This window comes from Cnephaeus nilssonii (assembly GCF_951640355.1).
Source record: "Cnephaeus nilssonii genome assembly, chromosome: 1".
In the NCBI taxonomy this organism is placed as follows: Eukaryota; Metazoa; Chordata; class Mammalia; order Chiroptera; family Vespertilionidae; genus Cnephaeus; species Cnephaeus nilssonii.
This window is the reverse complement of record NC_137072.1, coordinates 118,076,561-118,099,957: the sequence shown is the minus strand read 5'-3', so window position 1 is coordinate 118,099,957 and position 23,397 is coordinate 118,076,561. Positions and strand designations below refer to the sequence as shown.

Below are 23,397 nucleotides of genomic sequence, written 5' to 3'. Positions count from 1 at the left end.
TATGTTAACAGATGTAACCTGTTTATGTTAATGTAGCACAAGCATCACGAATTGGCACAAGGCCTCTTCTGTTTGATCGTGTGTCACTAGTTGGCATGAGGCCTCTTCTGTTTGAGCGTCTATATACGCTTCTACTGACCAGCTGGCAATGGGCCGCTTTCTACAGCTGCTCTTGTGGGGCTATTTTGAAGAACTACTTTGTCTAATGGCTCCTAGAGTAGCAACGGCTGCTTGATCTACAATAGTCTCTCCTGTATGTGCCTACGACTTCTCATGTCTTCTCTGTCTAATGAGGACCAGTGCTCCCAACAGTTGGCATGGTCAAGCAAGATCGAAGAGTAAGTGCTCCCACAATCCCCCCAAAAGGTTGGTTTCCACCCACCGTTTTTGTCTTTGAATCCAATCTTCAGCTTTGTGAGACAAAGCACTCTGACCGACCACCACAGCATTTTTGTTTCACTCTCTTCCCAGGACAACCCCTGCCTTTCCCCTCCCCTCCCCTCCCTGCCCCAGGCGTGTTACCATCATCTTCCTCACTCCCAAGCTCCAAGGGCTGTTTCTTTGCATTCATAACTTGTTTGCTAATCCCATTTCTTCTAGCCATTACTTCCTCTCCCTCTGTGATTTGCCAGATAAATTTTCTCTTACAGTTTGGGTCATGGCTCTGAATTCTTTCCCAGACAGAACCCAAGTACCAAGGTTGCTGACCCCAGCTTTGATCTGACTCCACAGGTCAGACGCCGGGTGCCCATCCACCATCTACAACACACACCATGTAGAGTCCTCATGTGGGGCTTTGTGGCCCTTTGGGGAAGTGTCCCTGTTTGGGGCAAGACATCCCGCAACTTGGGGGTGGCCCACATGGTAACAAAGGATAGCTGGGACCCAGGGAGGGACGAGGAGTGCTGTGTGCTGCTCCTTGTTAGGTCGCCAAAGGAGCCAAAGGAGGAACACAGGAGACCAGAGTGGGGAGGGATTTATTTGGTCATCCGCACACCACGTGGCTGAGCCTGTGTGGTGCCAGCACCCAGTGACAGCAGTCAGCGGCCGTTAAAGGACTTTTGCGGGCTTTTTGGGGGCCGAAGACTTCTTTATGCATACCCGGAGGGGAGAGAATGGACGTGGTCAGCACAAGTGAAATGTGGCCTCAGCAAAGGGAATATCCATAGTGAAATGACCTAAAAAGCCAGTTCCCGGGGGAGGGGTATTGATTCAATTTCTCCATCAAACCTAACACTCCTGAGGTTTTCTGTATTCAGGTTAGGGGAATCAGGCACTCCTGGGAACAACCACGTTCAGATCCCCTGTCCCCACCCCCACCCAGCCTCTCTCAGGGAGCCCACATCCACTTTCCCCCCTCTTTTGCTAGGGGAAGAAATGGTAATCCTGCTCTGTGAACTGGGATTGTTCTGTTCTATTAGAGAATGCATATCCTCACCTGGCTGAGAGTTGCACTGCCCGGGACATGGGAGTATTGGAGAACTACTACCCTGGGAAGATCAACAACCTTGTTGCAGAAAGAAAACAATGGAGTCCCAGATGATCTTGTGCTTTGCAAATCCCCAGCCCACATTGCCTGTGTGGACTGGAAAGGGGCTACATGCTGGCTGGCGGGCTTGGGGGCTGGGCAGGGGGAGGGGGGCGGAGTGCATGGTAGTCTTTTAGGAAGGGATGGGGGTGGGGGAGGACCACAGAGGATGGTCTGAAATTGAAGACCTTTGATTAGAGAGCAGTTTATGGTGGGTGGTCATGTTCTAGGCTAGTTCCTTGGCAAAAATCAACTTTGATCTTGGCTGAGCCTATTGTCTTTTTGCATCTGGGGGTGCATAACTGTGAAATGTCAGAGTGACTTGTGGCTTCCCTTTTTCCGGACCCCTCAGGGTGAGAAGGCTAAAAGGCTAAGTCCAATGTAACCCTGATATTTGGGGGGTGGGGGAGGGGCCTAGCAATCTGCATCTGTGCCAGCAATCTAATGTACATTCTTTTTTTTAAAATAAATCTTTATTGTTCAGATTATTACAATTGTTTCTTCTTTTTTCCCCCCATATCTCCCCACCACCCGGTTCCCAACCCCCCCTCTGCCCTTACCTCCCCCCTGTTGTCCTTATCCATAGGTGTATGATTTTTGTCCAGTCTCTTCCCGTACCCCCCACACAGACACCCCTTTCCCCCTGAGAATTATCAATCCACTCCCATTCTATGCCTCTGATTCTATTATGTTCACCAATTTATTCTGTTCCTCAGATTTTTAATTCACTTCACTTTTAGATTCACTTGTTGATAGATATGTATTTGTTGTTCATACTTTTTATCTTTATCTTTTTCTTCTTCTTCCTCTTCTTAAAGAATACCTTTCAGCATTTCATATAATATTGGTTTGATGGTGATGAACTCCTTTAGCTTTTTCTTATCTGTGAAGCTCTTTATCTGCCCTTCAATTCTGAATGATAACTTTGCTGGGTAGAGTAGTCTTGGTTGTAGGTTCTTGCTATTCATCTCTTTGAATATTTCTTGCCACTCCCGTCTGCCCTGCATAGTTTCTGTTGAGAAATCAGCTGACAGTCGTATGGGTGCTCCCTTGTAGGTAATTAACTGTTTTTCTCTTGCTGCTTGTAAGATCCTCTCTTTGTCTTTTGCACTTGGCATTTTAATTATGATGTGTCTTGGTGTGGTCCTCTTTGGATTCCTCTTGTTTGGGGTTCTGTGCGCTTCCTGGACTTGTAAGTCTAACTCTTTCACCAGGTAGGGGAAGTTTTCTGTCATTATTTCTTCAAATAGGTTTTCAGTATCTTGCTCTCTCTCTTCTTCTGGCACCCCAAAAATTCAGATATTAGTACGCTTAAAGCCATTCCAGAGGCTCCTTACGCTATCCTCACACTTTTGGATTCTTCTTTCTTTCCGCCTCTCTGGTTGGGTGTTTTTTTCTTCCTCATATTCCAGATCTTTGGTTTGACTCTTCGGGTACGGTGATCTACAGTTGAGTGTCTGTATATTCTTTATTTCAGACAGTGTATGCATAATTTCTGACTGGTCCTTTTCCGTTTTTTTTGGTATTCTCATTAAGGTCTTGAAGGTCTCTTCAAGTTTCTCAGCAGTTTTTGGAAGATTCTTGAGTAACCTTATAAATGTGGTTCTGAACACTGTGTCGTCCATTAGTTTGCTTTCCTCCATCTCTCCTACTCGTGACATACTTCGGTGTCTCCGCATTTTGGCTGCCTCCCTGTGTTGATTGAGTGGCTTTGTGTGGTCAGTGACCTATAGGGGCCAGTAGCTCAGCTTTCCCAATCACTCTAGGTGGTCACTCTTTGTACACCCCTTTGTGGGCTCAGTGGAAAGTCTTGGTGTAGTTAAAAGCCCTGATTGCTGTTGGTACACTGGGAGGAATTGACCTCCAGGCCAATTGGCTGTGAGGACCTGCTGTGTCTATAACGGAAGAATTGCTGTGCTGGAGACACAGTAGGGCTTTGGTGCTCACTGAGTCTGCCACTTGAATGTGTCCCTTATGAGAGTGGTTGAAATCTGGTGTCGTCCACACCGACCACTAGATAGCCTAGTGTCTGGATCTCCAATGGGGTGCAGGTCTGAGGCCTCCCAGCAGGAGCTACAGCAAGAGCTACAGTTTTCTCCTCTTTGCTTGGGTGGTTTGGGAGCAGTCTGACTGGAGCTGCAGTTAATTTGGTTGAGCTGCCACAGAACAGGCCATTTATATGTAAAAGCCGCTGTGTGGAGCCTGGGCAGGTTTGTAGAATGTGCGGGGCGGGGTCTCAGGGCGGGGCGGGGTCTCAGGGCGTCACTAGGCTGAGGCGTGGCCAACGGCCATGGCTGCCTTCAGCCATCTCTGCCTTTCCGCGTTTCCAAGTCCCTGTGTCCCGCGCTCCAGCGCAGCGAACCCTGATTGCTGGGCGCACCTCTGCAAAAAAGTCACTCTCACTCTCCGACCGATGGCCGAGAGTCCAGCTTCTCCCCGTAGGCGTCTGGGTCCCCCGCGTGTCCCCAGAAACTGGAGTTCAGAGTGATCGGGAGTTTGTCTCCCTTCGGTTTGAAGAAAAGCCGCGCGCCCAGTCGCCCGCCACCAGCCCGCTACGCGCGCGCCTGCATACCTCAGCTCTCCAGCGTTTGCGCTCCCTTCTCTTCTTAGTTGTAAATCTACCACTCAGCCAGCTTTCCCGTGCTTCTGGGTGGTAGACTTTTGTCTTTTAGTTGTATTTTTGAAATGGTTGTGCGAGGCGGCAGTTTAGTTGTTTAACTTTGCCGCCATCTTGGTTCCTCTCCTAATGTACATTCTTGATGACCTATAATTAAGTCACTGCCCCTTTCTCCACCGACTGGTCTTGCAAGACCTGTTACCTAAATGCTCCCATCTTACAGCACCATAAACCATGACACAGCCCCTGGAGGGGGGTTATAGCGCTGGCGCCAGGCCCTTAGGTATGGTCTCAACCACCAACACTTGTGTGTGGCTTTTTACAAAGCCTGAGAACGGTCTGGAAGTATAATCCATATTTGGGGGACAAAGACACCAAAAGGGGGTAAAAGAGGGGCTTCCATCACATGGGTTTGCTCAGAATTTGAGAGGCAACCTCCTCTGAGTCCACTGGCCTAATAAAGCTGTGTAACTCCATTTCCCTAAGCGTTGCTTGGTTTCTCTCTGGTCTTCTAAAACAAGGGCACAGCCAGGGCGGGAAGGATACCGTAAGTTCCTTCGTTGCTGTTATGTTGGCTGTTGACTGCTGACTGTCCTGTGCCCACCTGGGTAGAAGTACGTGTCGCTTTACTTTTCGTCCATTCCCGGAGGCTTCCCCGCGTTGTTTTCTCCCCCCTCCCTGGTCTGTCACCGGTGGATCTCATGTGGCCCACTGCGTCTCCACCTTTGCTTGCAGTGTGCAAAGCGGTGTGAAGGGACTGCGGATGTCCGGGGCATTACCCCAATACATTGAGATTCTGCTTTTGGGTAATTGTCGACAGTTGGGCTCAAATAAAGGCACGGAAACTCTTTACAGGTTTGAATGTTTTTTTCCGTTAACACTTCTAATCTGTAACCGTCACACACATTTTTATTCCTTTGGCCTACTTCCCCAGGTAATCTTTGTCCTTCTTACCTTACAGGCCGCTGGCTTACGGGGGGATGCAGAGCAGGCTTTGGGGGTGACCTGCCCGTCTGCCACCTGGCGGGCGGCTCGGGATAAACGCTCACGTGAGTCGCCCCTGTCTGCTGGACTGGCTCACGGAGCCACAGGCGCCCCGACCCCGCCCCTCGGTTGCGGGGCTTCCCCTCCAGCCTCTGCCCTCACTCCTTAGCCCACGACTCTCACCCCAACCCCCAAACCCGGCGGGAGATGGGCGGGCCCCGGCCCAATGGCCCCCGGCTCCACGGCGGGGTGGGCGGGGCCGCGCGGCGGGATTCGCCGGTGGGCGGGGATCCGGTGGGCGGGGACCCTGCGGGGATTGGGCGGCGCGCCGGAAGTGCTGTACGGGGCCTCCAACCGGGCGGCTGGGCACCCGGAAGCGCTCGCCCCTCGCGGGTGTGTCGGTGGAGCGCAGGCCGCCCGGACGCGCGGGGCTGGCTGCAGCCGGGGCCGCGGTGCGCACCTGCTCCCCGCTGTTTCCGCAGCCGGAGGCGGCCGGGCGGCGGCGGGCGGCGCGATGCGGCTGGGCTGCGGGGCCTTCGCCGCGGGCTGCGTGGTGATCGAGGTGCTGGGAGTCGCGCTCTTCCTGCGGGGCTTCTTCCCGCCTCCCGTGCGCTCCTCCTCCAAGCCCGAGCCCCCGGCGGCGCCCGAGCCCCCGGCGGCGCCCGAGCCCCCGGCGGCGCCCGAGCCCTCGGCAGGTAGGGCCCCGCTCCCGGCCCGCTCCTTTGCCGGAGGACCCTCCTCCTGAGCCCCTCCCGGACCCCCCACCCGAGGCCCCTCTCCTGACCGCTCCAGCCTCTCTCTCTGTGTCTGTCCGACAACTTGACAACCGCGCTGTCAGCCCCGTTTCGGCCCTCCGGTCTGGTCACCGAAAGCCAGCGCTCCCAGCCGGGCCGCCACCCTCCAGCCCGCGCCCCTTCCCCGAGCAGCTCGGAGCCCCTGGGTTCCCGGCACCCGCTTTGCTCATTGAGTCACAACAGATAGGGATCCCTGCTGAGCCCTCGCTTTTCTCTCTTACATTCCGCCAGGCCCCTTGTCGCCGGTAGTGACGACCGCCTGCAGGGACCCCTGCTCGGTTCGCCCTCCCGGCAGGCCATGCCAGGGAGAGGCTCCGTCTTGCCCCAGGTCCACACACTACGAGCCGCTGACCACGTGAACACAAGTGGCAGAAGCTCGCCCTTCCGCGCAGTGAAGCGCGTGTTCGCAGGTCCAGCGCCTGCATTTACCGCTCCAGGGCCCTCGCCTCGGCAGGGACTCCCCGGGCCCAGAACTTCCTGACTCGGTCCTGGGGCTCCCGAGCTACCTGGTGGGAGCCGCCCCCCACCCTGTAGGGGAGGGCATTGTTCTGTGGGTGGGTGGGTGGGTACGTGGCAGGAGCTGTGCTAGAGAAGTGGGCAGCAACTAGGTTATAGGTGATGGAATGCTAAGTAAAGTGGACAACTCAATTTTCTTTTCCTTTCAAACCCTTTTAGGGGCCAGTTCCAATTGGACCAAGCTCCCCCCACCTCTCTTCAGGAAAGTTGTTATTATGCTGATCGATGCCTTGAGAGATGATTTTGTGTTTGGGTCAAAAGGTGTGAAATGTATGCCCTACACAACTTACCTTGTGGAAAAAGGAGCATCTCACAGTTTTGTGGCTGAAGCAAAGCCACCTACAGTTACTATGCCTCGAATCAAGGTAAACAGTTTAACACCGTGTTTCATAAATCACTAGGCGCCAGATGCACGAAATTCTCACAGGGGGCACAGCCCTGGCAGCTCCTCACAGCCCTGGCTTTGTCCTAATTAGCACATTAGCTCTTTATTAGATAGGACTAGAGGCCCGGTGCATGAATTTCGTGCACTGGTGGGGGGTGTCCCTCAGCTCAACCTGCACCCTCTCCAATCTGGGACCCCTTGGGGGATGTCTGACCCGGCAGTCGGACATCCCTTTCACAATCCGAGACGGCTGACTCCCAACTGCTCGCCTGCCTGCCTGATTACCCCTAACCAATTCTGCCTGCCAGCCTGATCACCCCTAACCACTCCCCTGCCAGCCTAATCGATGCCTAACTGTTCCCCTGCCAGCCTGATCGTCCCCAACTGCCCTCCCCTGAAAGCCCAGTCACCCTCAAATGCCCTCCCCTGCATATTCCCTCTTTATTGGATAGGGTTTTTTCTTTAACATATTGGACAGTGTACCTGCCATGTCTTGACAAACCAGTAAAAATGTAAACCCAAACTAAAAGTGTCATAAAATAAACTCCTTAACCAGGAATTTCATGAGACCTTGGAAAGATGCTATCATGTGGTTGTTTCTTCCTTTTTTCCTTCTCTTTCTTTTTCTTGATGTTTCATCTTTTGTCCTTTCTTTCTTTTCTCCTTTTATTCCTTTTCTGTCCTCTCTTTCTCTTAACTTTTCCGTTGGTAGAATTGTCAGTACTTGAATCTGTCTTGCTTCCAGAAGATGAAGAAGAGGGAAACACAGTCAGCTGAAGAAAAAGATGATCTATGTTGGGATCGGTGGTGTTTCTGGTTTTGCTCTTTTCCCGGTTTGATTGTCATTTCTGCCGGCCCTGGCATCTTCAGACTGGTGCGTGGGCACTTCTTACTCATGTCTACAAAACCTCCCTGCCTGGTGAAAACTGTAGGGGAAAAGGCCTTCCTGGGTGGGCTCAAGCCTTGCCCAAGGTGCTGAGGAACCAGGCTGGGGAGCACCCACCACTGTCCTTGCTGAGCCAACCTCCAGACCTCGGGGTACTCTCCAGTAATGTAACTGCAACGCCCCTGTTTGCCTTCAGAAATTAGTTGTAAGTTACTTCTGATGTGAAACCCTACCTCAGACATTTCCTTTGCAGTTTCTAAAGATTTTAAACAAAACCCATTTACCTCCCTCACATGGTCAGAAGTTTCTACCCAATGGGAGAGGTTTGCTGGGCAGCATAGCCCAGATACACGCCCCCTCACAATCTCCAATCACTGGGCTGGGGGCAAGGGAATTTCCAAGGCTATAGGTGTGTGTGTGTGTGGGGGGGGGGGGGATCACTCCATGTGGGCGCAGGCCCTTTGGAGGCTGACACCCCAGGCTGCCTCCCAGGCCTACACCCCCTGCCATCCCCCCACCCCCCAACTGCAGATGGGGGATGATCACTGGGTGGGAGGGGGATAGGCAGTGCTGGCGCCTCCCAGGCCCACAGCCCAGGCCCAGGTCTTGGCTGGGAGCAGATCATGTGGGGGGTGGTGGGGGGGAGGTGCTCGCGGCCTTCCAGGCCACTGCCCGGGTCGCGGCTGGGAGCAGATCAGGGGTGTGTGTGTGTGTGTGTGTTTATGTGCATGTGTGCCTTCTCCCAGGCCACTGCCCAGGTCCTGGCTGGGAGCAGATCGTGCGGGGGGTGGGTGGGAGGGAGGTGTGAGCGGCCTCCCAGGCCACTGCCCGGGTCGCAGCTGGGAGAAGATCATGCCGGGGGTTGTGCGTTTTCTCCCAGGCCACTGCCCGGGTCGCGGCTGGAAGATCACGCTGAGGGTCAGGGGGTGGGGGGGTGCACGCGGCTGGGAGCAGATCTTGCCTATTGTGCACATGGCCTTCCAGGCCACTGCCCGGGTGGCGGCTGCTAGCAGATCACGCCCGGGGGTGCACGCCTTCTCCCAGGCCACTGCCAGGGTCAAAGCTGGGAACAGATCACGCGGGGGGTGTGGGGGTTCACGCAGCCTCCCAGGCCACTTCCCAGGTCTCGGCAGGGAGCAGATCGCGGGGGTGGGCGGGGGGGGGGGGTGAGATGCACCGCCTTCTAGGCCAGCAGCCAGGGCCACGGCTGGGAACAGATCAGCCGGGGGTACAGGGGAGCCCCCAGGCCATCAGCCCGGGCCTCATACTGACTGCTCTCAGTGGCAGCCCTCCCTGGGACTGGGGGACTTCAGTGGGCCTGAGAGGACTGGGCGCCACCATCTTATGTCTTTGGGCGTCGCCATTTTGTCGCGGAATGATGGTTAATTTGCATATTACTCTTTTATTAGATAGGATGGTTTGGCTCTAAGGTTTAGAGGGCTCTCTATAGTCTGTTACTTGTCCACATTTAAAATGCATTTACTGCTCTCAGCCTGGCTGGGGCAGTAGACAGACAAAGAAGCCTGACATAATAAGGTAGAACTGAGACCATGATTTGTACCCATTTTCAAGTAGTCAGAGTTCATGCTTCCTGGGAGGCATAAAGGATTGAAAGCCAGTTATTCCAGGCTAACCTAGTCTCAGGGATGCCATCCTCCTTGCTACCCTGTTATTTTCTGTAATGGCCATTAGGTCAGTTATACTCCTGGAAAGCCTTTAGGGTTATCTCGTCCAGTCTCTTGACTTTATGGATGAGAAGGGAAACTCAGACTTGCCCAGCACTGAAGCATACAGTGACTGAGCCAGCAGGGTCTGGCCTCCACAGTTCTCGCTGTGTAAACTGCCTGCAGGTGCTCAGCTAGTGAATGTGGCTTTCAAGTGCCTAGTGCCTCACCCAGGAACTATAGGTAAAGAAAAGACTGAAGCTTTATTAGGGACCGTTTCCAAAGGAGGGAACAGGCTTGAAGTACCCAGGTCACGCAACTGCAATGGGGACTGGAGCACAAGGCTGCCTGGCTCCAATGACTGGCTGTCATGGGGCAGCACACGGCAGCACTGCTGAGCAGGGTGACTGAGACAGGTCCTTCCCTCAGAAGGCAAGAACCCCCATTCCCAAGGCCATGGCAGCCACGGGAACCTCCAAGGAGCTGACAGACTTGAGTTCTCACTTCACACTTCCTACAGCCCCCAACTGCAACTCGGTTGCTACCTGCATGCTCCCTGGGGTGCCAGCCCAGAGGGTAAGAGGAGTTCCACAGGGCAAGAAATTGAAATGTCCATTAAACATGTGAAAAGATTCTTTTTACTTTACTAGTAATCATAGCAACTCAAAACCATCTGCAAGGCCAAGTTTTGTCTATCACATTGTAAAAATTTAAAGATGGATGGTAACCTACTCTTCATGAGAAATGAGGTGAACAGGTGTGTCTTAATTCTGAGAATATAGCTGAACTGAGCCACCTCCCTCATCCAGTCCAATGTGGTCTCCAGCTCGTGCTACTCAACTGAGTGCCCGCCACTGCGCCTACTCACCCAGGCCTCGTGGCTGTCCTGCCCGTGTACCTCCCCCTCGTCTGAGCTCCCTTTCCTCTCAGGATCACGTGTAGCTAGCTCCCATGCGCACTGCCCCTGGCTTGGAGCCTTTGCAGTTTACTGTCTCCCTAGGAAGGCCCCACCTCATCTCACCTAGACAACACTTCAGTCTCAGGTCTCAGCTCAAATGGTACTTCCATTGGAAGCTTTTTAAAGTAAAAGCCCCGGCTGGTGTGGCTCACTAGATAGTGCCAGCCCTCACACTGAAGGGCCGTGAGTTTGATTCCCGGTCAAAGGCACATACTGGGTTGCAGGTTCCATCCCCGGCCCAGTCGGGGCGTGTACAAGAGTCAATCAATTGATGTGTGCCCTCATGCGTTTCTCCACCCCCCTTTTCCAGTCTTTTAGAAGCAAAATATATCCTCAGGTAAGGGTTAACAAGTGTGTGTGTGTGTGTGTGTGTGTGTGTGTGTGTGTGTGTGGTGTGTATGGATGTTTATATACATATATATGTAGTTTTTATAGCTGTTGTTTTCTGGGGAAAGAAATCCGTGGTTGGTTATTAATTGGAAAATAAAACCAAGTTGTAAAATGATTTACATAGTCTGTTAACATTTTGGTGAAAAATGTATCTTGGTGTAAATTTGGTTGTACACCTACAGAAAGAAAGTATGAAATGGTACTTGCCAAAAAGCTTATCGGGTGGGGAGGTATACAGCCTCATATTCTTCTTCCCGTGGTGCCGGCAGAGACAGGATCATGGGAGGGACTTGCTTATCTAGGCGCAGTCGTGCCGATCCATCCAGAGTAAAGGCTATCTCTGCACCCATCTCTGCCAGCAGGTCCCTGCCCAGCAGCGGGACCGGGCAGTCTGGTAGATACAGGAGCTCATGGACTACCTGGTGGCTCCGAAGGGGCATTGTCGGGGGCCACAGAGTGGTCTACGGGTTTTGGTCCTGGCAGCCCCCACAATGGTGACATGTTGTCCTGATAGGGGTGCCACCTTTTGAGTCACTACAGAATGTTCGGCCCCTGTGTCTACCGTAAACTTGACTGTTTGGCCCCCAGCCTTCACATGGACCATGGGCTCATGGGGGCCAAGTTGGATAGAGCTGGTCTTTCCTAGTCGGAATCTACTCCTGCCAGGCCGATCTGGTAGGCCTCTGGTGGGTCTGCCCCGTAGCGGCTGGGTGGAGCAGAAGCTCCTGGCTTCCCCTTCTGACAGTTGGGGCACTCAATTTTCCAGTGCCACGATTCCGTGCAGGAGGCACATTGGTCCCGTCTCTGGGGCCCGTTCCTTCTTGGTTCTTTAGTCCCTCGTTGTCTCCATCTGGGGTCTTCAGCAGGGCTGGTTGCCTCAAGGCAGCAGCCAGGAGAGCCCCTCCCTTTGCATTCTTCCTTCTTCCTCCTTCTTGGTAGTGCGGTCTAGGTTCACAAAGACCTTATTGGCAATTTTATCAATTCAGTGGCATTCTTTCCGGCGAACCCCTCTAATTTTTGAGGTTTCTGTCTGATGTCGTTTGAGCCTACCCCACAAAGGCAGCATTGACCATGAGCTGGCTTTCAGGGGCCTCCAGAGTGTAGACTCTGAAGGCCTCGCAGACTCTCATAAAAATCAGCCAGACTCTCATCCCATTTCTGCAGGACCTTAGAGGTCTTTGTCATGTTTGTAGGCTTCTTGGCCCCTGCCCTGATCCCTTGGAGGAAGGTGAGTCGATATCTTTGTAGACGACTTCTTCCCTCCTCTGTCTTTGGGTCCCAGTGTGGTTCTCCATCAGGCGAGGCTTCCCGTGCCCAGGCTTCTCCATCTAGGTGTAATATGGGGGGAGGGAGGGCTCTGTACTTTTCATGAAGTCTTCCTTTCACTTTGTGCTACGAGGACCTTACACTGTCCCTGAGCAGTAACGCAGAACCGGACCCAGGAAGGTTGATCTGAGCTATTTCCAACTGTTGGTCTATGTAAGGAAACTGGTCCGGGTGACTGGGGCTTCCAGAAACGACCCCATATACAGCACGGACCATGGGGACATCAAGAGTGCCTTCAGAGGACCATCCTACACCAACGGTGGGCCACTCCAATTCACAGGGTGCGCAGCTTTCCAGGGGTCAATTTGACCCCATAATCTCCTGAGAACCCTTTCTTAAAGTTTTTAATCATACATTCCAGACCTGTAGGTTGTGAGGAACTCCCCACCCCGCCCCCCATGGTGGTGTCCAAAATGATGAACTAAAACCCTCCCAGTGAACGGTGTCACGAGACAAACAAAGGGTTGCTCTTATTGTCCACCTGACCACTCCCCTCACAGGGAATTAGGTGCCCCTTAGCACTGGCACCGGCGAACCTGGCAGGTCAGTATATGCCCCTGACCTGGATCAGGTTCGCTGGGAGGGATAGCGTCCCCAAGAACCTGACACCGCCCAAAGCCATATGAAGTCACCATAGAACCACAGGTTAGGACTTACTCAGGCTTCGTAGCTGATGCCATGGGGCAGAGTCACACACACACACATGCACACAGATTCACACAGAGTTCCAGACTCCCACCCCAGGAGTCTCCTATCCTATGCGGTGACTATACCACTCAGGAGGTGATCAAGCTGTCCTTCTGCCTTGTAGGTGGGCCTGAACTCGGTCCAGGGTGCCTGGGGACACTTACCAGTCTCAAGTCCTGGTCCTGGTAGACTTTATTGTCTTTCCTGGAGTCTGTTCGAGGACAGCAGTGGCCGACTACTTTTGGGCCCAGCGAGGGTCGGGGTCGGTCAGGGCCAGCCTGACAGGTTGAACCAGGCTGAGGTAGGGAGGTGGGAATTGAGAAATAGAAAGAATAAGAGAAACAAAAGCAAGAGAAACAACAGCGGGATCAGGAGGACCACGAGCCCTCGAGTGGCTGTGGTGCGTTTATTAACTCTGTAATGCCTTTTATACACAAAACACTGAATAGGAGGTCTGTGAAGAGGAATGTACTCTTTGTTCCTCTTTATCTCTAAGGGAGAGATAGAGTAGAAGGACAAATTCTTGGTACAATAAATCAGGCAGATTCTCAGTAAATAGTTACAGACTTCTTGGCAAGCCATGAAAGGGTTGCTCTCATTCTGCTGATAGCAGTCATATAAACAAACCTGGGAAAGCTTTGTAGGCAGGGGCTGCTCTCATTATACTGATTAATTGCCATCCAAACAGGCCTGGGAAAACTGTGTGGGTAGGGGGCCAGCCTTGCTAGCCCCTTCAGGTGCAAGGACCGTGTCACCTTACACCTTGTCTCCAACAGATCCCCCTTTTTTGGTTTTTAGGCTACTAATAATAGAAGTAAAATTTAAATATTAATAATAAAGTTCTAATATTAAAACAATGCCAATGCAAAATTAAATTACATACATGTTATCATTTTCAAACTTGAATGTTAAGAGCAAAACTATGGGTATCCTCTCTAATAAAATGGTAATATGCAAATTAACCATCACTCCGCTACATAAGCCACGTCCTCCAGCCAAGCCACGCCCACCAGCCAATCAGGTCGAGTATGCAAATTAACCCCAATACAAGATGGCTACAGCCACAGAGAGCAAGGTTTCCCAGGTAACAGAGGAAGCCAAGCTTTCCATAGCCGTTGCAGGCCTGAGCCTCCACTCAAGCTACAAAGTTTCAATTATAGAAGGTAAACAAATTCAAACAAATGGCGGCAGAATGGAGCTTGAGAGAGCAATCCAGGGTTGCCGGCAGCAACAGGGGAAGCAAAGCTTTCCACACACCCTGGCCGGGCCCACCCGCTTAAGGCTACAAAGTTTCAATTGTAGAAGGTGAATTAACTGCCACAGAAATGGCTGCCGGAGCCCCAGGCTTGGCTCCGCTCCAGGCTACAAAGTTTCAGTTGTAGAAGGAAAATAAATTCCAGATACCAGGGCCTCCCCTTGGGTTGCCAGGGGGCATGGCCGGCCTTCAAACCACCACAGGCCCCTCGCCCAGGCCGCCCCATGCCCCAAGCGAACCCCCACCCTTATCTGTGACACCCTTCAGGGCAAACCAGCTGGCCCCCACCCGTGCACCAGGCCTCTATCCTATCTAATAAAAGAATAATATACAGATTGATCATCACTGCAACACACAATATAGCTGCCCCCATGTGGTCAAAGATCCTGCCCCCATGTGGACACAAGATGGCCACCACAAGATGGCCAGCAGGAGAGGGCAGTTGGGAGGCACCCGGCCTGCAAGGGAGGGCAGTTGCGAGGGACCAGGCTTGCAAGGGAGGGCAGTTGGAGGTGATCAACCCTGCAGGGAGGGCAGTTAGGGGTGACCAGGCTGGCAGAGGAGGGAAGTTGGGGGCAAACAGGCTGGCAGGGGAGCAGTTAAGCATCAACCAGGCTGGCAGCGGAGTGGTTAGGGGGTGATCAGGCTGGCAGGCAGAAGTGGTTAGGGGCAATCAGGAAGGCAGGAAGGCAAGCAGTTGGGAGCCAGCAGTCCTGGATTGTGAGAGGGATGTCCGACTGCCCGTTTAGGCCTGATCCCACCAGGATCGGGCCTAAACGGGCAGTCGGACATCCCTCCAGGAGTCCCAGATTGGAGAGGGTACAGGCTGGGCTGAGGAACAACCCCCTGCTGTGCACGAATTTCGTGCACCGGGCTTCTAGTTAAATAATAATAAAACAATAAGAGAGAAATCAAAACTATGGACATGTTAACATTTTTAGCTACTAAATGAAAGAAAGTCTCTTTTGCTGCTGGTGTATATTTACTTAGAGTCCTTGGACTTGGCTGCGCAAGACTTTGCAGAAGACTGGCAGCTAACAGATGCTAGCATGAGCAGGAACATGATTGCAGAAGTAGCTTCAACTTCTTGCTTTTCCATAATCTGCTGCACTTGAGTCGTTAACTTCTTTAGATGACTCTATGTTGGTACCTCAGTCCCTTGCGTAGTTTTCAGTTTTCTTCTTCCTCCGCTTTGCTGTTATTAGAGAAGTACTTAGTCCTTTTGAGTGAAGGGACACAGGAGCTTGTCTGAGTCCATTGTGGTGACACACGTAACGCTCCGGCACCTGAATTGGCTGCATTGCTCCTTCTGGAAAGATATAAAACACAACCTCTTCTTCACATTATTACTGAATCTAATAAAACTCTTTTCTGGTTTATGCTTCCTTCCACCTAGCTGACTCGGTGGAGGCTATTGTATAGGAGGCCTGATGCCTTTCACCTGCTGTACGATCCTCTGTATCATAGTTCAAAAACTTTTTAAAGTTTAACCTTTTGCACTCAGATGTCGAGTGTGACTCGACACAGTTAGCATCGGTTGCCCATCCCTTCCCTCCCTCCATCCCTCCTCCTTTATTTGGGCTTTTCTTACATTAAATAAATAAGTTTGTATGAAAAGAAACTCCAGTTTTTTGTTCTACTGCCGCGCTTTGTAAAATCTGGGGTATTTAAAAAATTAAATCCCGAGTAGAATAAAGGAATCGAGAAAAAAGCAAGCGAGTGTAAAGGGTTAAAAAGCATGACTGAGCTTCTCTTGAGGTGACTCATTTAAAGTTTAAAAAGCATGACTGAGCTTCTCTTGAGGTGACTCATAACATCTGTTTCCCCCTTTTTTGTTTTTTAGTAAATGATTTTAAGAGTATGCTTGGTTCTTTCTACAATTGAGTGGCATTCTTCTGCTAGATTCGATTAGGTTTAAGTCCTTGGGGATTTACACCGAAAGTTGGTACAGGAAGGTGGATAATATACTGAGAACATTGCTTCTAATAAAATATGGAAATTGCTATCCTCTCTAATAAAATGGTAATATGCAAATTAACCATCACTCCACTACATAAGCCACGCCCACCAGCCAATCAGGTCGCGTATGCAAATTAACCCCAATACAAGATGGCTACAGCCACAGAGAGCAAGGTTTCCCAGGTAACAGAGGAAGCCAAGCTTTCCAAAGCCGTTGCAGGCCTGAGCCTCCACTCAAGCTACAAAGTTTCAATTATAGAAGGTAAACAAATTCAAACAAATGGCGGCAGAATGGAGCTTGAGAGAGCAGGCCAGGGTTGCTGGCGGCAACAGGGGAAGCAAAGCTTTCCGCACACCCTGGCGGGGCTCACCCGCTTAAGGCTACAAAGTTTCAATTGTAGAAGGTGAATTAACTGCCACAGAAATGGCTGCCGGAGCCCCAGGCTTGGCTCTGCTCCAGACTACAAAGTTTCAATTGTAGAAGGAAAATAAATTCCAGATACCAGGGCCTCCGCTTGGGTTGCCAGGGGGCGTGGCCGGCCTGCAAACCACCACAGGCCCCTTGCTCAGGCCGCCCCACACCTCAAGGGAACCCCCACCCTTATCTGTGACACCCTTCAGGGCAAACCAGCTGGCCCCCACCTGTGCACCAGGCCTCTATCCTATCTAATAAAAGAGTAATATACAGATTGATCATCACTGCAACACACAATATAGCTGCCCCCATGTGGTCAAAAATCCTGCCCCCATGTGGACACAAGATGGCCACCACAAGATGGCCAGCAGGAGAGGGCAGTTGGGAGGCACCCGGCCTGCAAGGGAGGGCAGTGGTGAGGGACAAGGCTTGCAAGGGAGGGCAGTTAGAGGTGATCAACCCTGCAGGAGAGGGCAGTTAGGGGTGACCAGGCCAGCAGAGGAGGGAAGTTGGGGGCAAACAGGCTGGCAGGGGAGCAGTTAAGCATCAACCAGGCTGGCAGCGGAGTGGTTAGGGGGTGATCAGGCTGGCAGGCAGAAGCGGTTAGGGGCAATCAGGAAGGCAGGCAGGCAAGCAGTTGGGAGCCAGCAGTCCTGGATTGTGAGAGGGATGTACAACTGCCCGTTTAGGCCCGATCCTGGTGGGATCGGGCCTAAACGGGCAGTCGGACATCCCTCCAGGAGTCCCAGATTGGAGAGGGTACAGGCTGGGCTGAGGGACAACTCCCCACCGTGCACGAATTTTGTGCACTGGGCTTCTAGTTCTTAAATAATATTTTAAAGGCTGAAAATTAAATTAAAAAGTCCTCTGAATTAGTGTGCCTTATAGTGGCTGTTTTAATAATCTTTGCTGTACTTACTATATAAGTACTATTACTATAGGTTGATGGGCTCTGTAGTAAAATCTGTTAAGGCATAAATAAGAGCTTGTATTTCTACTAAAATATAAGGGGTTTGAAGGACCTGTGTTTTCTGCTGTAGTAGATCTAGCCTTTCTAGAACTGGATCTATCTGTAAAAATGGTTAATGCCTGAGGTATGGTATTTCTTTTAATGTGGTAGTTAATACTATTCCTTGTGTTAGAAATAAAGTAAGCCCGTAAGCCAGGGTTCCTGGTAGAATACAAAACATTAAATATTTTGACTTTTATATAGAAGGGTGTGTACATAAGATCTGGAAGTACGTATACCGACCTTCCTTGTCCTTGGTCCTGGGTAACTTGTAGTAATGTATAGCTGCTGACTGCTAGTATGGTAAGGCGTCTTTACTGTATTTATTTCTGGACTGTTTTACCTTTGTTCTTGTGGGCCACTGCCTATTCTGTGGCTGGAACAGTTCTCTGAGGTCTTCTCTGGGATCCGTTGTCATAGAAATCTATATGGGCTTTTCTAGAAATATATAAATATATTCTCAACCAAAGGTTAATAAAGAAATCTTTTCTATAAATTAGAGTTGGGATCCTTTTGACTTTTGTCTAAATGATTTTCTTTTGGCTTATTTTAATACTATAAGATTTTATGGGTGTCCTGTTATTGGTATTATAAATGAAAATTAATATTTGAGTAAAAATTTTAAAGTAATTAAGGCTTGATATAATTTACTTACAGGATATTTCTTTCAAAATATTCTATTAATCTCTTTTTTTGTATTATTATGAGGTTTTTGTAAAATTTTTAATGTAGTCTTGATAACCTTTTATTTTTAATTTTTGTATAGAAATATGATTGCTTTGGATTTACTGTATGTTAAGTAATTTTACTATGAGATGAACTATCAATAAAGTTTTGTTAATTCTTTAGGAATAGTTTTTTTGTCTAGTATAATTAAGTTTTTATGAATATTTACTTATTTTAATTAGCTAATTTAAATTAATCTGAAATAAAGCTTAATTTATTTATTAACTTTATTTGTCCTAGATTATGGACAATAAATGACATTAAGTTTCTGCTATTAATCTTTAATTTTATATAAGACTTATTAGAGAGGAAAAATATAAATTATTTAGTTTAGTATAAAGGGCTAAATATATAGGCTTTTAATTATAATTCTTATAATATTTGAAGGAACCCTCTTTATTTTTATTTAAGAATCTCTGTCTTTCTTTTTCTAACACGTAACCTGTAAGGCTGTAGTTTGAAGGTTGAGCCTATAGGTGAATAGCTAGCTATATGATAAGTACTTTTATAGTAAGGCTGACTACTAATTTACTTTTAAATTTAACATTTTAATAACTATCTTAGTTTACCTTGTAAATATTAATGGAAAGGATTATTTGTATCCCTGAGAAAGCCCCGAGCATTCCTGGTGTTAGGCTGGATTTAGATATAGGGCAGCTGCTGTGTTAGCCACTTCTCTGTTATCTGGGTGCCGATCTGAGCTGGGCATGGGAAGCGCGAAGCAGCCATGGGGCAGGAGACCTCCCTCAGAAGGGGCTAGAGTTCAGGCCCCTGCAATGTTGGGGGGGTGAGGTTCTGTGCCCCACCTCTGTTGACCCCCAAGTTCTCTCCTGATGGCCCCTCTGCGACTGTGTCTGTCTTAGGTTGTTCCTCCCCTGAGGAATCTTACCCGTCTTTGACTAACCAGCCATCCTCCAGGGCCAAGCAGGGTGATGTGAGGTTCAGTTCTGTCTCCTTGGTAGCCTATGCCCCCATGGCCTCCATGCCCAGTACATGCCTTGGGATCCCCTTGCCTGCTGGCGGGGCCCCGGTATTGATCATATATCTTGGGGAACCCAGGTTTCTTCTCTAGGAAGGGCCCAGCCCACGCCATTGGGCGAGAGACAGATCTATGGTACTAGCTACTATGAGGCTTCAACCTTAGCATGAACAGAAAGCTTAGGCAACAGCTGTGGGAGAGCCCCTCTTGGTAAAAAGGGCAAGAGGGGCCAATATAGAATGCTCAAGTGCCTTCCCAGGGGTCCCTCTATACAGTGGAAGGGATTAAATCCTTTTATGTCCTTTTAAATTGCTGCTAAATATTTAAAAAAGTAGTTTGTAAGTTTGTTTGGGATAAATGTAAACTATGCTGTTGTAAAATATCAAAAATTATAATGACATTGTAGAATAATATTATGTAAGGATATACTTTGTTCTAGGTATGGTAATTTAATTTTAAACTGGCTGTTAATTTCTTTTTGTATAGACAAGGTCTTAGTAACTTCATTAGAATACTTACTTAAATTGCTTACAAAGACATTGGCTTTTCTTTAAGCTGAAAACCTTGAATATAATTTAATAAGCTAATATATTTAAGTAATTATTAACTCTGTAATGCCTTTAATACACAAAACACTGAATAGGAGGTCTGTGAAGAGGAATGTACTCTTTGTTCCTCTTAATCTCTAAGGGAGAGATAGAGTAGAAGGACAAATTCTTGGTACAGTAAATCAGGCAGATTCTCAGTAAATAGTTACAGACTTCCTGGCAAGCCATGAATGGGTTGCTCTCATTCTACTGATAGCAGTCATATAAACAAACCTGGGAAAGCTTTGTAGGCAGGGGCTGCTCTCACTATACTGATTAATTGCCATCCAAACAGGCTGGGAAAACTGTGTGGGTAGGGGGCCAGCCTTGCTAGCCCCTTCAGGTGCAAGGACCGTGTCACCTTACACCTGGTCTCCAACAGGGGTCCAGTGAAATCACCAGCGACGTGCCTTCCTGTCCTTTGCGGGAACCTGAAATTAACGACCTCCTCTGATGGCTTCCTACAATGGTGGCTCAGAGGGCCAGAGTGGCTGTTGGCTTCTCGGAAAACAGGGAAACAAATGTGATGGCAGAAACCAGGCTGGGCAGAAGTGACAATCCAAATGCACTTGGAGGTTCAGAAAAAGGCTTTTATTTGCACCGCTGTGGGCTCAGGGGAGTTCTCTCCAGATGCTGAGCCCTGCGTCCAGGTTCTGACCTTTTTTATACAAGATAAGCTTCTGGGTCTTCAGGGGTCTTTCCACATATGTAGCAGCCTGGGCGGTTGCCTGTGCATCATGCGATAAGCTAGAGAGATTACAGGAGCCAGAGAAACCAAGATGGCGGCTTAGGCGAACACCTAAACTGCTGCCTCGCACAACAGTTTCAAAACTACAACTAAAAGACAGAACGGACATCATCCAGAACCACAGGAAAGCTGGCTGAGTGGAAATTGTACAACTAGAAGTAATCAGAGGGACTCTCGGAAACTCAGAGGAGCTGCAAAAAGCTGAGGTACGGAGACACGCGTGCAGAGTAGACCGGCGGCTGAGTGCCTGGCTGGATTTCTCTAGTGGGAGGGAGACGGAAACCCCCAACTGCACTGAACCCCAGTTCCAACTGCACTGAACCCCAGTTCTGGGAGAGACCCTGGGGTCCCAGACTCATACAGGGGGATTCTGGACTGTCGGGAAAAGGGAGGAGCGCACGGAAACTCAGGGGAGCCACGAAAGGCAGAGGTCTGGAGAGGCATGCGCTAGTGCGCACACAGAGGACCAACTGCTGAGTGTGCTGCTGGCTTTACTGGGAGGGAGACGGAAGCTCCCGACTGCGGTGAACTCCATTTCCGACAGCACTGAACCCCAGTTTTAGACGAGACCCTGGGGACCCAGACTCATACGGGTGCCCGGAGAGCACGGAAACTTGGGGAAGCCGCGAATGGCAGAGTGGAAACATCTGGATGCGTGCACACGCGAGTGTGGGCAGAGAGGACTGTAGTGATTACCGACGGACACTGAGACCCAGGGGCCACATAGGGCAGGGCTGACGGGAAGCCAAGGCTGTCTGCTCAGCCCTGAGACTCCGCCCCATCCAAGCCAAGCACAGAGGCTTTTGCAATTTTGCAAGTCTTGTCTCATAAGGCTGTCTCCAGCATATAAGTTCTCGCAGTATAGACACAGGTGATCCCCACAGCCAATTGGCCTGGAGGTCAATTCCTCCCCATGATACCAACAACAATCAAGACTTAACTACAACAAGGCTGTACACACAGTCCACAAAGGGGTGCACCAAAAGTGTCCACCTCAGGTAACTGGGGAGGCGCAGCCACTGGGCCGTATAGGACACCTAGCACACAAAGCTACTCTACCAACTCAGGGAAGCAGGAAAATGTGGAGACAAAGAAACAGATCACAAACAAAAGAAATGGAGGAAAACAAACAACTGGATATAGAGTTCAAAACCACGGTTATAAGGTTTTTCAAGAATTTCCTAGAAAAGGCCAATAAATTTAACAAGACCCTCGAGGATATGGAAAACAACCAAATAGAAATTAAACGTACACTGACTGAAATAAAAAATATTATACCGAGACCTAAAGCAGACTAGAGGAACGCAAGAATCAAGTCAAAGATTTGAAATACAAAGAAGCAAAAAACACGCAACTGGAAAAGAAAAAAGAATCCAAAAATTTAAAGATAGTGTAAGGAGCCTCTGGGACAACTTAAAGCGTACCAACATCCGACTTATGGGGGAGCCAGAAGAAGAGAGAGAGCAAGATACTGAAAACCTATTTGAAGAAATAATGACTGAAAACTTGCCCCACCTGGTGAAAGAAATAGACTTACAAGTCCAGGAAGCACACAGAACCCGAAACAAAAGGAATCCAAAGAGGACCACACCAAGACACATCATAATTAAAATGCCAAGGGCAAAAGACAAAGAGAGAATATTAAAAGCAGCAAGAGAAAAACAGTTACCTACAAGGGAGAACCCATACAATTGTCAGCTGATTTCTCAACAGCAACTATGTAGGGCTGACGGCAGTGGCAAGAAATATTCAAAGTGATGAATAGAAAGAACATACATCCAAGATTACTCTACCCAGCAAAGCTATCCTTCAGAATTTAAAGTCAGATAAAGAGCTTCACAGATAAGGAAAAGCTAAAGGAGTTCATCAACACCAAACCAGTATTATATGAAATGTGGAAAAGTGCTCTTTTAGAAGAAGAGGAAGAAGAAGAAAAAGGTAAAGATAAAAAGTAGGAACAACAAATATATATCTATCAACAAGTGAATCTAAATATCAAGTGAATTAAAAATCTGATGAACAGAATAAACTGGTGAATATAATAGAATCAGGGGCATAGAAAGGCAGTGGACTGACAATTCTCAAGGGAAAATGGGTGTGGGGGTGTGGGAAGAGACTGCACAAAAATCGTACAACTATGGATGAGGACAGTGAGGGGAGAGGTAAGGACAGAAGGTGAGGTGGGAACCAGGTGGAGGGGAGCAAGGGGGGAAAAGAGGAACAATTGTAATAATCTGAACAATAAAGATTTATTAAATTATAAAAAAATAAAGATTACAGAAGCCAAGAGGATGGTTCTGGTGGAGCAAGTAAGGGGAGGGTTATCTGCTTTCGGTTTGCCTTCTCTCTCTGAGGCCAGAGTCAGGAGGGCCACTTCTTCTTTCTGATTGAGTGCCACTCATTGGTCCGCCTCCACACAGGGAAGGGTGCTCTCCATGGAGCTCAGGGGTCACTAGCAGACAAGGAACCCTCACTCTCAGCCCACAGCCTAAAACCACCCTCCCCGACCACATATGAAACAGTCAGGATTGGAGGAAGGGAGGAGCACGCTATTGCCCTGAACCCAAGCAGTTTACAAAAGACCTTACCCAGGGACTGAGGGACTCAAGGGCACAATTCTGGGGAACTGTCAGGAATTGCCATTAAGGAACCTGTGGCCACTGTGACGAATCCTGGGACAGGAGTCCAGAGCGCAAGGCCAGCTGCTGACCAGGTCTCCTCTCCAGGCCCGAGCCTCAGGCTCACTCAGGGTTCTTACAGAACCTACAAGGACTGCACAGGACGCCAACGTGCAGTGCTCAAGATTTATTGCAGATGCTGGCAAGCGAGCGGTCAGAGAGAGTGGTGTGAAAACATCCACAGTGTGCACCCTGCATGTGGGCCAGGACCCCTGCAGCCGCTCAAAAGTGTGGGCTTGAGCTCTGTCGGCCAGATACGGTGACTTTTTGCAGGTGTTTCTTCATGTTGCCTGACTTGTACAGGGG

General features: G+C 49.7%; 1 protein-coding gene across 2 annotated transcripts in view; it reads left to right on the top strand.

Moving 5' to 3' along the window:
- The window catches only part of LOC307096797 (uncharacterized protein), a 73,871-nt gene that overhangs the window by 22,934 nt on the left and 27,540 nt on the right, over positions 1 to 23,397 (top strand). For both annotated transcript variants that reach the window (XM_079766392.1, XM_079766393.1), the window contains exons 3-4: positions 5,107 to 5,194; positions 6,599 to 6,804. In XM_079766392.1, the coding sequence (XP_079622518.1) occupies positions 5,107 to 5,194; positions 6,599 to 6,804 (294 nt within the window). The remainder of the gene's footprint in view (positions 1 to 5,106; positions 5,195 to 6,598; positions 6,805 to 23,397) is intronic.